The sequence below is a fragment of the Bombina bombina genome, chromosome 2, assembly GCF_027579735.1.
Source record: "Bombina bombina isolate aBomBom1 chromosome 2, aBomBom1.pri, whole genome shotgun sequence".
NCBI classification, from domain to species: Eukaryota; Metazoa; Chordata; class Amphibia; order Anura; family Bombinatoridae; genus Bombina; species Bombina bombina.
The window spans coordinates 138,589,291-138,605,731 of record NC_069500.1 but is presented as its reverse complement, the minus strand read 5'-3'; the positions used below and the strand labels follow the sequence as shown (position 1 = coordinate 138,605,731).

At 39.9% G+C, this 16,441-nt stretch overlaps 1 protein-coding gene across 1 annotated transcript in view; it reads right to left on the bottom strand.

Moving 5' to 3' along the window:
- NDUFS4 (NADH:ubiquinone oxidoreductase subunit S4) overlaps nucleotides 1-16,441 on the bottom strand; it is a 374,588-nt gene that overhangs the window by 67,421 nt on the left and 290,726 nt on the right. Inside the window, exon 3 of the mRNA XM_053701271.1 lies at nucleotides 5,471-5,643. Within this exon, the coding sequence (XP_053557246.1) occupies nucleotides 5,471-5,643 (173 nt within the window). The remainder of the gene's footprint in view (nucleotides 1-5,470; nucleotides 5,644-16,441) is intronic.

Here is a 16,441-nt window from a genome sequence, read left to right as displayed (position 1 = left end):
CCTGAAGAAACTGTAAAATTCTAGGAATTCTAAAAGAATGCCAAGAGAATTTATGAGAAGAACACCAAGAAATGTAAGTCTTCCAGACTCGGTAATAAATCTTTCTAGACACAGATTTACGAGCCTGTATCATAGTATTAATCACTGAGTCAGAGAAACCTCTATGACTAAGAATCAAGCGTTCAATCTCCATACCTTCAAATTTAATGATCTGAGATCCTGATAGAAAAATGGGCCTTGAGATAGAAGGTCTGGCCTTAACGGAAGTGTCCAAGGTTGGCAACTTGCCATCCGAACGAGATCCGCATACCAAAACCTGTGAGGCCATGCTGGAGCCACCAGCAATATAAATGAACGTTCCATTAGAATTTTGGAAATCACTTTTGGAAGAAGAACTAGAGGCGGAAAGATATAAGCAGGTTGATAATTCCAAGGAAGCGACAACGTGTCCACTTCTTCCGCCTGAGGATCCCTGGATCTGGACAGATACCTGGGAAGTTTCTTGTTTAGATGAGAGGCCATCAGATCTATTTCTGGAAGTCCCCAGATTTGAACAATCTGAAGAAATACCTCTGGGTGAAGAGACCATTCGCCCGGATGTAACGTCTGGCGACTGAGATAATCCGCTTCCCAATTGTCTACACCTGGGATATGAACAGCAGAGATTAGACAGGAGCTGGATTCCGCCCATACAAGTATCCGAGATACTTCTTTCATAGCCTGAGGACTGTGAGTCCCACCTTGATGATTGACATACGCCACGGTTGTGACATTGTCTGTCTGAAAACAAATAAACGATTCCCTCTTCAGAAGAGGCCAGAACTGAAGAGCTCTGAATATCGCACGGAGTTCCAAAATGTTGATTGGTAATTTTGCCTCCTGAATTTCCCAAACCCCCTGCGCTGTCAGAGATCCCCATACAGCTCCCCAACCTGAAAGACTCGCATCTGTTGAGATTACAGTCCAGGTTGGACGAACAAAAGAGGCCCCTTGAATTAGACGATGGTGATTCAACCACCAAGTCAGAGAAGATCGAACATTGGGATTTAAGGATATTAATTGTGATATCTTTGTATAATCCCTGCACCACTGGTTCAGCATACAAAGCTGAAGAGGTCTCATGTGAAAGCGAGCAAAGGGGATCGCATCCGATGCAGCAGTCATGAGCCTAGAATTTCCATGCACAAAGCTACCGAAGGGAATGATTGAGACTGAAGGTTTCGACAAGCTGAAACCAACTTCAGACGTCTCTTTTCTGTTAGAGACAAAGTCATGGACACTGAATCTATTTGAAAGCCCAAAAAGGTTACCTTTGTCTGAGGAATCAATGAACTCTTTGGTAAATTGATCCTCCAACCATGTCTTTGAAGAAACAACACAAGTTGATTCGTATGAGATTCTGCAGAATGTAAAGACTGAGAAAGTACCAAGATATCGTCCAAATAAGGAAATACCGCAATACCCTGTTCTCTGATTACAGAGAGAAGGGCACCGAGAACCTTTGAAAAGATCCTTGGAGCTGTTGCTAGGCCAAACGGAAGGGCAACAAACTGGTAATGCTTGTCTAGAAAAGAGAATCTCAGGAACTGATAGTGATCTGGATGAATTGGAATATGAAGATATGCATCCTGTAAGTCTATTGTAGACATATAATGCCCTTGCTGAACAAAAGGCAGAATAGTCCTTATAGTCACGATTTTGAATGTTGGTATCCTTACATAACGATTCAATATTTTTAGATCCAGAACTGGTCTGAAGGAATTCTCCTTCTTTGGTACAATGAATAGATTTGAGTAAAACCCCAGACCCCGTTCCAGAACTGGAACTGGCACAATTACCCCAGCCAACTCTAGGTCTGAAACACATTTCAGAAACGCTTGAGCCTTCACTGGGTTTACTGGAATGCGTGAGAGAAAAAAATCTTCTCACAGACGGCCTTACCTTGAAACCTATTCTGTACCCTTGTGAAACAATGTTCTGAATTCAAAGACTGTGAATCGAATTGATCCAAATATCTTTGAAAAATCGTAACCTGCCCCCTACCAGCTGTGTTGGAATGAGGGCCGCACCTTCATGCGGATTTGGGAGCTGGTTTTGACTTTCTAAAAGGCTTGGATTTATTCCAGACTTAGGGGAAGGGTCAGGCTTTTGTTCCTTATTCTGACGAAAGGAACGAAAACGATTAGCAGCCCTGTATTTACCTTTAGATTTTTTGTCCTGAGGCAAAAAAGTTCCTTTCCCCCCAGTAACAATTGAAATTATAGAATCCAACTGTAAACCAAATAATTTATTACCTTGGAAAGAAAGAGAAAGCAAAGTTGACTTAGAAGTCATATCTGCATTCCAAGATTTAAGCCATAAAGCTCTTCTAGCTAAAATAGCTAAAGACATATACCTGACATCAATTCTAATGATATCAAAAATGTCATCACAAATAAAGTTATTAGCATGTTGAAGAAGTTTAACAATGCTATAAGCATTATGGTCTGACACTTGTTGCGCTAAAGCCTCCAACCAGAAAGTCGAAGCTGCAGCAACATCAGCCAAAGAAATAGCAGGTCTAAGAAGATTACCTGAATATAAATAAGCTCTCCTTAGAAAGGATTCAAACTTCCTATCTAAAGGATCCTTAAAGGAAGTACTATCCGCCGTAGGAATAGTAGTACGTTTAGCAAGAGTAGAGATAGCCCCATCAACTTTAGGGATTTTGTCTCAAAATTCTAATCTATCAGATGGCACAGGGTACAATTTCTTAAACCTTGGAGAAGGAGTAAATGAAGTACCCAGACTATTCCATTCCCTAGAAATTACTTCTGAAATAGCATCAGGAACTGGAAAAACTTCTGGAATAACTACATGAGGTTTAAAAACCGAATTTAAACGCTTAGTAGATTTAGTATCAAGAGGACTAGACTCCTCCATATCTAATGCAATCAACACTTCTTTAAGTAAAGAACAAATAAACTCCATCTTAAAAAAATATGAAGATTTATCAGTGTTAATATCTGAAGCAGAATCTTCTGAACCAGATAGATCCTCATCAGAAATAGATAAGTCAGAATGATGGCGGTCACTTAAAAATTCATCTGAAATATGAGAAGTTTTAAAAGACCTTTTATGTTTACTGGAAGGAGGAATAAGAGACAGAGCCTTCCTAATAGAATTAGAAACAAATTCTTTAACATTAACAGGAACATCCTGAACATTAGATGTTGAAGGAAAAACAACAGGTAAAAGATTATTACTAATGGAGACACTATCTGCGTTAGAAAGCTTATCATGACAACTAACACAAACTACAGCCGGAGGAACAGTTACCATGCACTTAACTTTGGTAGAACCAGCATCAGGCAGCGTCTGTCCAGAAGTAGATTCTGATCCAGGGTCAGGTTGTGACATCTTGCAATATGTAATAGAAAAAACAACATATAAAGCAAAATTATCAAATTCCTTAAATGACAGTTTCAGGAATGGGAAAAGATGCAAAATAAACAAGCCTCTAGCAACCAGAAGCAATAAAAAAGTGAGACTTAAATAATGTGAAAAAAAGGTGGAGACCAGAATGACGCCCACATTTTTTTGCGCCAAGTATGACGCCCACATTATTGGCGCAAAGTACAACGCCAATATTTTTGGCGCCAAGAATGACGCAACATCCTCTGACGTAAAAAACGACGCCCACATTTTTTGGCGCAAAAAAGTCTGTGACACACATACGTCAAAAAATTACGCAACCACAAACAAACTTCCGGCGTCAACTATGGCGCCGGAAATGTCAAAATGTTGCGCCAAAAAAGTTTGCGCTAAGAATGACGCAATAAATTGAAGCATTTTCTGCCCCCGCGAGCCTAACAGCCCGCAGGGAAAATAGTCAATTGGAAATTTTTTAAGGTAAGAAAAAATTATTTATTCATATGCATTATCCCAAATAATGAAACTGACAGTCTGAATGAAGGAATACTGATTATCCTGAATCATGGCAAATATAAGTTTAAACACATATATTTAGAACTTTACATATAAAGTGCCCAACCATAGCTTAGAGTGTCATAAATAAAATAAGACTTACTTACCCTAAGACACTCATCTACATATAGTAGATAGCCAAACCAGTACTGAAACGAGAATCAGTAGAGGTAATGGTATATAAGAGTATATCGTCGATCTGAAAAGGGAGGTAGGAGAAGAAATCTCTACGAACGATAACAGAGAACCTATGAAATAGATCCCCTAGAGGAAGACCATTGGATTCAAATAGGCAATACTCTCTTCACATCCCTCTGACATTCACTGCACTCTGAGAGGAAAACCGGGTTCCAGTCTGCTGCGAAGCGCATATCAACGTAGAATCTAGCAAAAACTTACTTCACCACCTCCATGGGAGGCAAAGTTTGTAAAACTGAATTGTGGGTGTGGTGAGGGGTGTATTTATAAGCATTTTGAGGTTTGGGAAACTTTGCCCCTCCTGGTAGGAATGTATATCCCATACGTCATTAGCTCATGGACTCTTGCTAATTACATGAAAGAAATTGATAATAGTAGTAAATTAGAAAGTTGCTTATAAGTGCTTGCTCTATCTAAATCATGAAAGTAAAAAAGTTGGGTTTAGTATCCCTTTAAGTGAGAAGCACTATTCTAATGCTATAAAACTGTATCATTGTAAATATTAGGAATATTCAAGCTTTCTTAATTGAATTACTGACTATTCTTTTGATACCAAAATTTTGATGTTGTCATGAAAAATACATAAACTTCATATCATCAGAAGCCAAACACTGTCCACAGTGGAGAAGGCAGCCAACAACAGTTATTTCATCCGCCTAAAATTATGAGCAGTTTGTTTACTGATGGCTTTTTTTGTTCCTAGTAAAGGTCAGCCAGGTTACAACTAGTAACAATTGTCACAATCCAATAAAGAAAATAGAAATATGCTACACGAAGAAAGAGAGCAGAACTTGGAAAAGAAAATATGCAAGCCAGAACTTGAAGTTGTTTCTTTTTCCTTTTTTTTTTATATTAAGATTTGTATCTTTGCTGCCTGGAAAATGTACAGAGAAAAATCATCACACATGGCTATTGTGCATTCAGCACATTGATGCAACAGGTGACATATTTTCTTCTACTAAAGCTCTGAAACGTTTTTGAGTTTGTTCTAAGCTGCGGTGGCAATGTGCCAATGAGAACCATTTTGGGATACTCAATAACCAGCTGTGTTTGTACCTTGTTAAAAACTTATCAACATCATCAGTCTTAGAGCCTTGTGTTTTGGTTTATTTGTAATCATAAACTAAAACACATCTGTGAATTCAAAGTTTGCATTATAAACTAGTGTATTAATGATTGAAAATATTTGGGACCCTTTTAAATATTATATTTTTTTGTCTTGCTAGAAGTGCTTCGGTGCAGTTTTTCTTCTTTAATACGATTTATGAAAGCATTTACGTCAACATAAATTATTAAGGTCACTTACGTTGACGCCCAACCCATCAGTGGGTTTTCCCAGCGTTCGCGGGTGTCAAACTCCATCTTCCACTTCTTGGTATTATTTACACCAGACTGCATGGCATTCTTGGTAGGAACAAAAATGTGGACTTTCCTTGTTTTGATATGCTCCTCTGGAACACCAGATATAGTGGTAATATCCTGGACAAAAAAAAAAAATGTATTACAAATTAAACTGAAAAGTTCATCTTCCATCATGTGTCAAATTTAAAAATCCATCTGAATTATATAATATTACAAACACACACACATTATATATATATATATATATATATATATATATATATATATATATATATATATATATATATATACACACATACACATACAGGTATACATATACAGTACATACACATACATACATATAAATAAATACACACACACTATGTGGACACTCACTAGCTATTATGTTCCAATATTTCAGCCACACCCATTGCTAACAGGTGCATAAAATCCAGTATATAGCTATGAAAACTTCTTAAACAAACATTAGCAGTACAATGGGTCTTACTGAAGAGCTCCGTGACTTTAAAATGTAGCATTGTCATGGAGAGTGGGGCTGCAAAGTGCTGGAGTGATAAATCATGCTTAACTATGTGGCAGAAGATGGATTTGGGCTAAGCCCCTGGTACCGTTCCAATGATGGGTCATCTTAACACTTTAGGATACAAATAAATTTTTTGACAATTGGGTGCTTCCAACTTTGGCAACAGTTTGGGGAAGGCCCATTCCAGTTTCAGAATGACTAATGAGTTTGGTGTGGAGGACCCAAGTGGCCTGCATATAGCCCTGACCTCAACCCCACTGAAAACCTTTGGGATAAACTGTAATGCTGATTGCGTGCCACACCTTCGCCAACATCAGTGCCTGACCTTACAATTGCTCTTTTGGATAAATGGGTCAAATTTCCCACAAACACATTCCAAAATGTTTTGGAAAGCCTTCCCAGAAGAATTGTAGCTGATATAACTGCAAAAAAGGGGAGAACTCTAAATCCACATACTTTTGGCCCAACAGTTAGAGACTAATTTGTGCATATATTGTTATGGTTATTGGAGTAGGTATGAACTTTTACGAAAAGGTCTGAAGGTTCTACTTTGCCTATGTATTACACACATGCGTTGGTGTTTGAGTTAAGTTAAGGTTTGTATATACATGATCTATATGGCAAAAGGGGAGAAAGGAGCTTTTACTTAAAAAATTAAAGATTCAATCTTTTTGATTTCTCATGCTATCAAGTAGGGGAGATAGGAGGCACTGTCCAACCTGAGATGAACAGTAGTAAGGATGAGGAATCAGTAGGAGAAGCAACCTTAAAAAAAAAAAAGAAAAAAAAGAAGGGAGTAGTCAACTCTGTACATTGCCCCAAAATAATAATAATTTAACACAATTTTACAAATATACTGATGTCAAATATTTATAGTATTAGCGAAAAGGATAACGTGACCACTTTGATAACTGGATCAATAATTAGAATAAATGATGAAACACATTTGTGTGCTTAGTTTTTTTTTCACTGCTTGATGTGCTTATTTGCACTTTAAAGGGACAGTCAACACCAGAATTTTTGTTATTTAAAAAGAAAGATAATCCCTTTATTACCCATTCCCCAGTTTTGCATAGCCAACACTGTTCTAGAAATACACTTTTTACCTCTGTGATTATCTTGTATATAAGCCTCTGCAAACTGCTCCCTTATTTCAGTTCTTTTGACAGAATTGCATTTTAGCCAATCAGTCCTCATTCCAGGGTAACTTCATGTGCATAAGCTCAATGTTATCTATATGAAACAAATGAACTAATGCCCTCTAGTGCTCAAAATGCATTCATATTAGAGGCAGTCTTCAAGGTCTGAAAACATAGCATATGAACCTCCTAGAATTATCTTTCAACTAAGAATACCAAGAGAACAAAGCAAAATTGGTGATGAAAGTAAATTGGAAGGATGTTTAAAATTGCATTCCCTATTTAAATCATGAAAGTTTTTTTCGGACTTGACTGTCCCTTTAATTAAATATTTAGTAAAAACAACATTTATGCTTACGGGCATAGAGAGTCAACGAAATATTCTAATTAGTAGTGGGATATTCACTCCTGGCCAGCAGGAGGAGGCAAAGAGCACACCAGCAGAACTGTTCGGTATCACTTCCCTTACCCATAACCCCGTCATTTGGCCGAAGGGAAACAGAAAAAGAAGATAACACAAGGGTATAGAGGTGCCTGAGGACTTAATTTGAATAAGGGTGCGTTGTGGACTCTCCATGTCCGGAAAGAAAGAAATCTATCAGGTAAGCATAAATTTTGTTTTCTTTCCTATGGCATGGAATGTCCACGAAACATTCTAATTACTAGTGGGAACCAATACCCAAGCTAGAGGAAACAGAATGAATAGGTAGGAGAACAAGGCAGGCAGACCTAAACTGAAGGCACCACCGCTTGAAGAACCTTTCTCCCAAAAGAAGCCTCAGCTGAGGCAAAAGTATCAAAGTTGTAGAATTTGGAAAAAGTATGAATAGAGGACCAAGTGGCCGTCTTACAGATTGGCTCCATAGAAGCTTTATTTTTGAAAGCCCATGAAGATGAAACAGCTCTAGTGGAATGAACCATAATTCTCTCAGGAGCCTGCTGTCCAGCTGTCTCATAAGCTAAATGGATAACCCTTCTAAACCAGAGAGAAAGAGTGGTAAAAGTGGCCTTCTGACCCCTACGCTTACCAGAGAAAACAATAAACAGGGCAGAAGTCTGCCGAAATTCTTTACTAGCTTGAAGGTAAAATTTAAGAGCACGCACAACATCCAAATTATGCAAAAGACGTTCCTTCTGGGAAGGTTTAGGACAAAAAGAAGGAACATCAATTTCCTGATTAATATTGCGATCCGACATTACCTTAGGGAGAAACCCCAGCTTAGTACAAAGGACCGCCTTATCAGCATGGAAAATAAGGTAAGGGGAATCACACTGCAGAGCCGAAAGTTCGCAATCTCTGCGAGCAGAAGAATAGCAAGAAGAAACAAAACCTTCCAAGATAGTAATTTAATACTAACAGAATGCATCGGCTCAAACGGAGCCTGCTGCAAAACTCTAAGAAAAAGGTTAAGACTCCAAGGAGGAGCAACAGATTTAAACACAGGCCTGAGTCTGACCAAGGCCTGAATAAAAGACTGAACATCTGGCAGAACTGCCAGACGTTTATGCAGAAGAATAGACAGAGCAGAAATTTGACCCTTCAAAGTACTGACTGACAAACCCATCTCCGGGCCCTCCTAAAGAAAAGCAAAAATTCAAGGAACCCTTACTTTGTTTCAAGAAAAACCTTTTGAATCCCACCAATGAAAGAATTTACACCATACCCTATGGTAAAGTCTGCAAGTAACCGGTTTACGAGCCTGAAGCATAGTATCTATGACTTTCTCAGAGAAGCCACGTCTAGCCAAATGTAGACTTCAATCTCCAAGCAGTCAGCTTCAGAGAAACAAGATTTGGATGAAGGGACCCTGAAGTAGAAGGTCCTTCCTGAAAGGAAACCTCCACGGCGGAAGAGATGACATTGTCACCAGATCCGCAAACCAGATCCTGCGAGGCCATGCAGGAGCTATTAGAATCACAGAAGTTTACGGTTGGATTTCATTTTGTGAGAATGATTTGTTGAAACCTTTTTGTTCTGTTTGCGTGGATCCCGCTAGCATAGGATTAAGGTTTTGTGTTCATAGACCTTGTGCACAATTCATTAATGTTTTGATGTTTGTTTATATCCACTGTGTTATGGTCATATCTTGAGTGTAGCGCTACTTATATTCTACCTTGATGTCTACAACAGCAAACTAATGCAGCTGCTTTTCTATATACACTATAGAATAAATGTCTAGCTAACATTGGCAGAAATTGCTACCCGATGCTCTTGCTAGTACCTGTAACGATTTGAGTTGTAATTTATGTTGAAACTATAATGCCACCTTAAGGTTATTAAGTTATTTATAGTTAGACTCCATTGTGGAACAATAATTTACTGAATCCCTTCTGTTCTGAACTTTATGTAAATCCTGCTTACGTAGGATTAATGATTTATCCTCCTAGACCTTGTGCGCAATTCATGAATATTTTAAAGTTTATTTATATTCACTCTGTTATAGTCATATCTTTAGTATAGCGCCACTTATATTCCACCTTGATGCCTACAACAACAAAGCCATGCAGCTGCCTCTTTATATATACATTACAGAGTAAATAACAGTCTTTATGCTTTTTACATGTGTCTGGAGCCTTAGTATAGTATCCCGAATTAACTCACTGCTGCCAGTGTGACGCTTACACTTTACATTCATAAAGTTCAGTGGTAGAGCCCCAGACATAGCTTCATACAGCAATGCAATCTAACCCATGACCATACAGGATACATTAAGCTATTATTGTTTCAAACGTGCAGTCATTGTTTTAGATAAGATGGTTATACTACTATGGCTTAATTATAAGATAGCTACAAGAGCCCATCCAACTTCTAATGTGCTGGTAATAGCTGAGTTCTTATTTTTATTATAATATTGGTAACACATTCTTGGTTTGATTTATTATATGTTGGCTACAACTGTCTTTTGCAAGTAAATCCCCCCCATATTATTTAGATACACTTAGTTGCTTTAAGCGCTACTCCAACCTATATTTAAAGGTAACATGTTCTACTCTAGCTATCCTATAGGCTGAGCACTTTCTATACTATTCCCTTGTTAAAGTGTTATTACATACAGTATATATGAAATGAGAAGGAAAAAAAAAGAGGCTTTCCTTTGAGACTCAAAAGTAGTCCCCTAGTGTACATGCTTTCCCTCTGTAGCTTCATGTATCCACGAGTCCTATGAGGTCCAAAAATGGCTTCATATGTGCCATGGCTTCATATGTGCCCAGTGTTATAGGCTAACTATATGGTATCTTAAATCTATGAGCATTGTCAGTTGTATTTACATTGTCTGTCTTAACTAGTTTGTAATCATATGTCTAGAAGCAACTTCACTGTATAGTCTGTACTGACATACTTGGATTGAATGCCTTGATTTTTGCCTCAAAAAAAAAAAAGAAGAATCACAGAAGCTCTCTCCTGTTTGATGCGAGCAATTAGTCGTTGAAGTAACGCAAATGGAGGAAACAGGTATGCTAGATTGAAGCTCCAAGGAACCGCTGGAGCATCTACCAGAACGGCTTGAGGATCTCTTGACCTTGAACCGTACTTTGTAGCTTGGCGTTTTGACAAGACGCCATCAGATTCAACTCCGGAACCCCCCCACCTGAGAGTTATCATTGTGAAAACCTCTGGGTGGAGAGCCCACTCTCTGAGATAAAAAGTCTGCCTGCTTAGAAAACAGAATTTATGCTTACCTGATAAATTACTTTCTCCAACGGTGTGTCCGGTCCACGGAGTCATCCTTACTTGTGGGATATTCTCTTCCCCAACAGGAAATGGCAAAGAGCCCAGCAAAGCTGGTCACATGATCCCTCCTAGGCTCCGCCTACCCCAGTCATTCGACCGACGTACAGGAGGAAATATGCATAGGAGAAACCATATGATACCGTGGTGACTGTAGTTAGAGAAAATAATTCATCAGACCTGATTAAAAAAACCAGGGCAGGCCTTGTGGGAACCAATACCAAAGCTTTAGGACACGGATGAAGGGAGGGAGCAAATCAGGTCACCTAAATGGAAGGCACCACGGCTTGCAAAACCTTTCTCCCAAAAATAGCCTCCGAAGAAGCAAAAGTATCAAATTTGTAAAATTTGGCAAAAGTGTGCAGTGAAGACCAAGTCGCTGCCTTACATATCTGGTCAACAGAAGCCTCGTTCTTGAAGGCCCATGTGGAAGCCACAGCCCTAGTGGAATGAGCTGTGATTCTTTCAGGAGGCTGCCGTCCGGCAGTCTCATAAGCCAATCGGATAATGCTTTTAAGCCAAAAAGAAAGAGAGGTAGAAGTTGCTTTTTGACCTCTCCTTTTACCAGAATAAACAACAAACAAAGAAGATGTCTGTCTGAAATCTTTAGTAGCCTCTAAATAGAATTTTAGAGCACGGACTACGTCCAAATTGTGTAACAAACGTTCCTTCTTTGAAACTGGATTCGGACACAAAGAAGGTACAACAATCTCCTGGTTAATATTTTTGTTGGAAACAACTTTCCAAGATAATAACTTAATATCTACGGAATGTAAGGGTTCAAACGGAACCCCTTGAAGAACTGAAAGAACTAGATTTAGACTCCAGGGAGGAGTCAAAGGTCTGTAAACAGGCTTGATTCTAACCAGAGCCTGAACAAACGCTTGAACGTCTGGCACAGCTGCCAGCCTTTTGTGAAGTAAAACAGATAAAGCAGAGATCTGTCCCTTCAGAGAACTTGCAGATAATCCTTTCTCCAAACCTTCTTGTAGAAAGGATAGAATCTTAGGAATTTTAATCTTGTTCCATGGGAATCCTTTAGATTCACACCAACAGATATATTTTTTCCATATTTTATGGTAAATTTTTCTAGTTACAGGCTTTCTAGCCTGAATCAGAGTATCTATTACAGAATCTGAAAACCCACGCTTTGATAAAATCAAGCGTTCAATCTCCAAGCCGTCAGTTGGAGGGAAACCAGATTCGGATGTTCGAATGGACCTTGAACAAGAAGGTCCTGTCTCAAAGGTAGCTTCCATGGTGGAGCCGATGACATATTCACCAGATCTGCATACCAAGTCCTGCGTGGCCACGCAGGAGCTATCAAGATCACCAAAGCCCTCTCCTGATTGATCCTGGCTACCAGCCTGGGAATGAGAGGAAACGGTGGGAATACATAAGCTAGGTTGAAGGTCCAAGGTGCTACTAGTGCATCTACTAGAGTCGCCTTGGGATCCCTGGATCTGGACCCGTAGCAAGGAACCTTGAAGTTCTGATGAGAGGCCATCAGATCCATGTCTGGAATGCCCCATAATTGAGTTATTTGGGCAAAGATTTCCGGATGGAGTTTCCACTCCCCCGGATGGAATGTCTGACGACTCAGAAAATCCGCTTCCCAATTTTCCACTCTGGGATGTGGATTGCAGACAAGTGGCAGGAGTGATCCTCCGCCCATTGAATTATCTTGGTCACTTCCTCCATCGCCAGGGAACTCCTTGTTCCCCCCTGATGGTTGATATATGCAACAGTCGTCATGTTGTCTGATTGAAACCTTATGAATTTGGCCTTTGCTAGTTGAGGCCAAGCTTTGAAAGCATTGAATATCGCTCTCAGTTCCAGAATGTTTATCGGGAGAAGAGATTCTTCCCGAGACCATAGACCCTGAGCTTTCAGGGGTTCCCAGACCGCGCCCTAGCCCACTAGACTGGCGTCGGTCGTGACAATGACCCACTCTGATCTGCGGAAGCTCATTCCCTGTGACAGGTTGTCCAGGATCAGCCACCAACAGAGTGAATCTCTGGTCTTTTGATCTACTTGAATCGTCGGAGACAAGTCTGTATAATCCCCATTCCACTGTCTGAGCATGCACAGTTGTAATGGTCTTAGATGAATTTGTGCAAAAGGAACTATGTCCATTGCTGCAACCATCAATCCTATTACTTCCATGCACTGCGCTATGGAAGGACGAAGAACAGAATGAAGTACTTGACAAGAGCTTAGAATTTTTGATTTTCTGACTTCTGTCAGAAAAATCCTCATTTCTAAGGAATCTATTATTGTTCCCAAGAAGGGAACTCTTGTTGACGGGGACAGAGAACTATTTTCTTTGTTCACTTTCCATCTGTGAGATCTGAGAAAGGCTAGGACGATGTCCGTATGAGCCTTTGCTTTTGACAGAGACGACGCTTGAATCAGGATGTCGTCCAAGTAAGGTACTACTGCAATGCCCCTTGGTCTTAGAACCGCTAGAAGGGACCCTAGTACCTTTGTGAAAATTCTCGGAGCAGTGGCTAATTCGAATGGAAGTGCCACAAACTGGTAATGCTTGTCCAGAAAAGCGAACCTTAGGAACTGATGATGTTCCTTGTGGATAGGAATATGTAGGTACGCATCCTTTAAATCCACCGTGGTCATAAATTGACCTTCCTGGATGGTGGGAAGGATCGTTCGAATGGTTTCCATTTTGAACGATGGAACCCTGAGAAATTTGTTTAGGATCTTGAGATCTAAAATTGGTCCGAATGTTCCCTCTTTTTTGGGAACTATGAACAGGTTGGAGTAAAACCCCATCCCTTGTTCTCCTATTGGAACTGGATGAATTACTCCCATCTTTAACAGGTCTTCTACACAATGTAAGAATGCCTGTCTTTTTATTTGGTTTGAAGATGATTGAGACCTGTGGAACCTTCCCCTTGGGGGTAGTTCCTTGAATTCCAGGAGATAACCTTGAGAAACTATTTCTAGTGCCCAAGGATCCTGAACATCTCTTGCCCAAGCCTGAGCAAAGAGAGAAAGTCTGCCCCCCACCAGATCCAGTCCCGGATCGGGGGCCATCCCTTCATGCTGTTTTGGTAGCAGTGGCAGGCTTCTTGGCCTGCTTACCCTTGTTCCAGCCTTGCATCGGTCTCCAGGCTGGTTTGGGTTGTGAAGTATTACCCTCTTGCTTAGAGGATGTAGAATTAGAGGCTGGTCCGTTTCTGCGAAAGGGACGAAAATTAGGCTTATTTTTAGCCTTAAAAGACCTATCCTGAGGGAGGGCGTGGCCCTTTCCCCCGGTGATGTCTGAAATAATCTCTTTCAAATCAGGACCAAACAGTGTTTTACCCTTGAAAGGGATGTTAAGCAATTTTGTCTTGGAAGACACATCCGCTGACCAAGACTTTAGCCAAAGCGCTCTGCGCGCCACGATAGCAAACCCTGAATTTTTCGCCGCTAACCTAGCTAATTGCAAAGCGGCATCTAAAATAAAAGAGTTAGCCAATTTAAGTGCTTGAACTCTGTCCATAACCTCCTCATACGAAGATTCTTTATTGAGCGACTTTTCTAGTTCTTCGAACCAGAAACACGCTGCCGTAGTGACAGGAACAATGCATGAAATTGGTTGTAGAAGGTAACCTTGCTGAACAAACATTTTTTTAAGCAAACCCTCTAATTTTTTATCCATAGGATCTTTGAAAGCACAACTATCTTCTATAGGAATAGTAGTGCGTTTGTTTAGAGTAGAAACCGCCCCCTCGACCTTGGGGACTGTCTGCCATAAGTCCTTTCTGGGGTCGACTATAGGAAATAATTTCTTAAATATAGGGGGAGGAACAAAAGGTATGCCGGGCCTTTCCCACTCCTTATTTACTATGTCCGCCACCCGCTTGGGTATAGGAAAAGCATCAGGGGGCACCGGAACCTCTAGGAACTTGTCCATCTTACATAATTTCTCTGGAATGACCAAATTGTCACAATCATCCAGAGTAGATAATACCTCCTTAAGCAGTGCACGGAGATGTTCTAATTTAAATTTAAATGTTACAACATCAGGTTCAGCTTGTTGAGAAATTTTTCCTGAATCTGAAATTTCTCCCTCAGACAAAACCTCCCTCCTGGCCCCTTCAGATTGGTGTGAGGGTATGTTAGAACAGTTATCATCAGCGTCCTCTTGCTCTTCAGTGTTTAAAACAGAGCAATCGCGCTTTCTCTGATAAGTAGGCATTTTGGATAAAATGTTTGCAATAGAATTATCCATTACAGCCGTTAATTGTTGCATGGTAATAAGTATTGGCGCACTAGATGTACTAGGGGCCTCTTGTGTGGGCAAAACTGGTGTAGACACAGAAGGGGATGATGCAGTATCATGCTTACTCCCCTCATTTGAGGAATCATCTTGGGCAATATCATTATCTGTGGCATCATTGTCCCTACTTTGTTTGGACACTATGGCACAATTATCACATAAATTTAAATGGGGATAAACCTTAGTTTTCATACATATAGAACATAGCTTATCTGATGGTACAGACATGTTAAACAGGCTTAAACTTGTCAACAAAGCACAAAAAACGTTTAAAAATAAAACCGTTACTGTCACTTTAAATTTTAAACTGAACACACTTTATTACTGAATATGTGAAAAAGTATGAAGGAATTGTTCAAAATTCACCAAAATTTCACCACAGTGTCTGAAAGCCTTAAAAGTATTGCACACCAAATTTGAAAGCTTTAACCCTTAAAATAACGGAACCGGAGCCGTTTTTACATTTAACCCCTATACAGTCCCAGCTATCTGCTTTGCTGAGACCCAACCAAGCCCAGAGGGGAATACGATACCAAATGATGCCTTCTATAAACTTTTTCAGTGGTTCTTAGCTCCTCACACATGCATCTGCATGCCTTGCTTTCCAAAAACAACTGCGCATTAGTGGCGCGAAAATGAGGCTCTGCCTATGACTAGAAAAGGCCCCCATCTGAAAAAGGTGTCCAATACAGTGCCTGCCGTTTTTTTAAAACGATCCCCAAGATTATAATAACTATAAGAGTTATAATCTGCCAAATATGTTTAGTAAAGTAATCGTTTTAGCCCAGAAAAATGTCTACCAGTTTTATAAGCCCTTATGAAGCCCTTTATTCTTTTACTTAAACTAAGAAAATGGCTTACCGGTCCCCATAGGGAAAATGACAGCCTTCCAGCATTACAAAGTCTTGTTAGAAATGTGGCCAGTCATACCTCAAGCAGAAGAGTCTGCAAACTGTTTCCCCCAACTGAAGTTACTTCATCTCAACAGTCCTGTGTGGAAACAGCAATCGATTTTAGTAACGTTTGCTAAAATCATCTTCCTCTTACAAACAGAAATCTTCATCTCTTTTCTGTTTCAGAGTAAATAGTACATACCAGCACTATTTTAAAATAACAAACACTTGATTGAAGGATAAAAACTACATTTAAACACCAAAAAACTCTTAGCCATCTCCGTGGAGATGTTGCCTGTGCAACGGCAAAGAGAATGACTGGGGTAGGCGGAGCCTAGGAGGGAT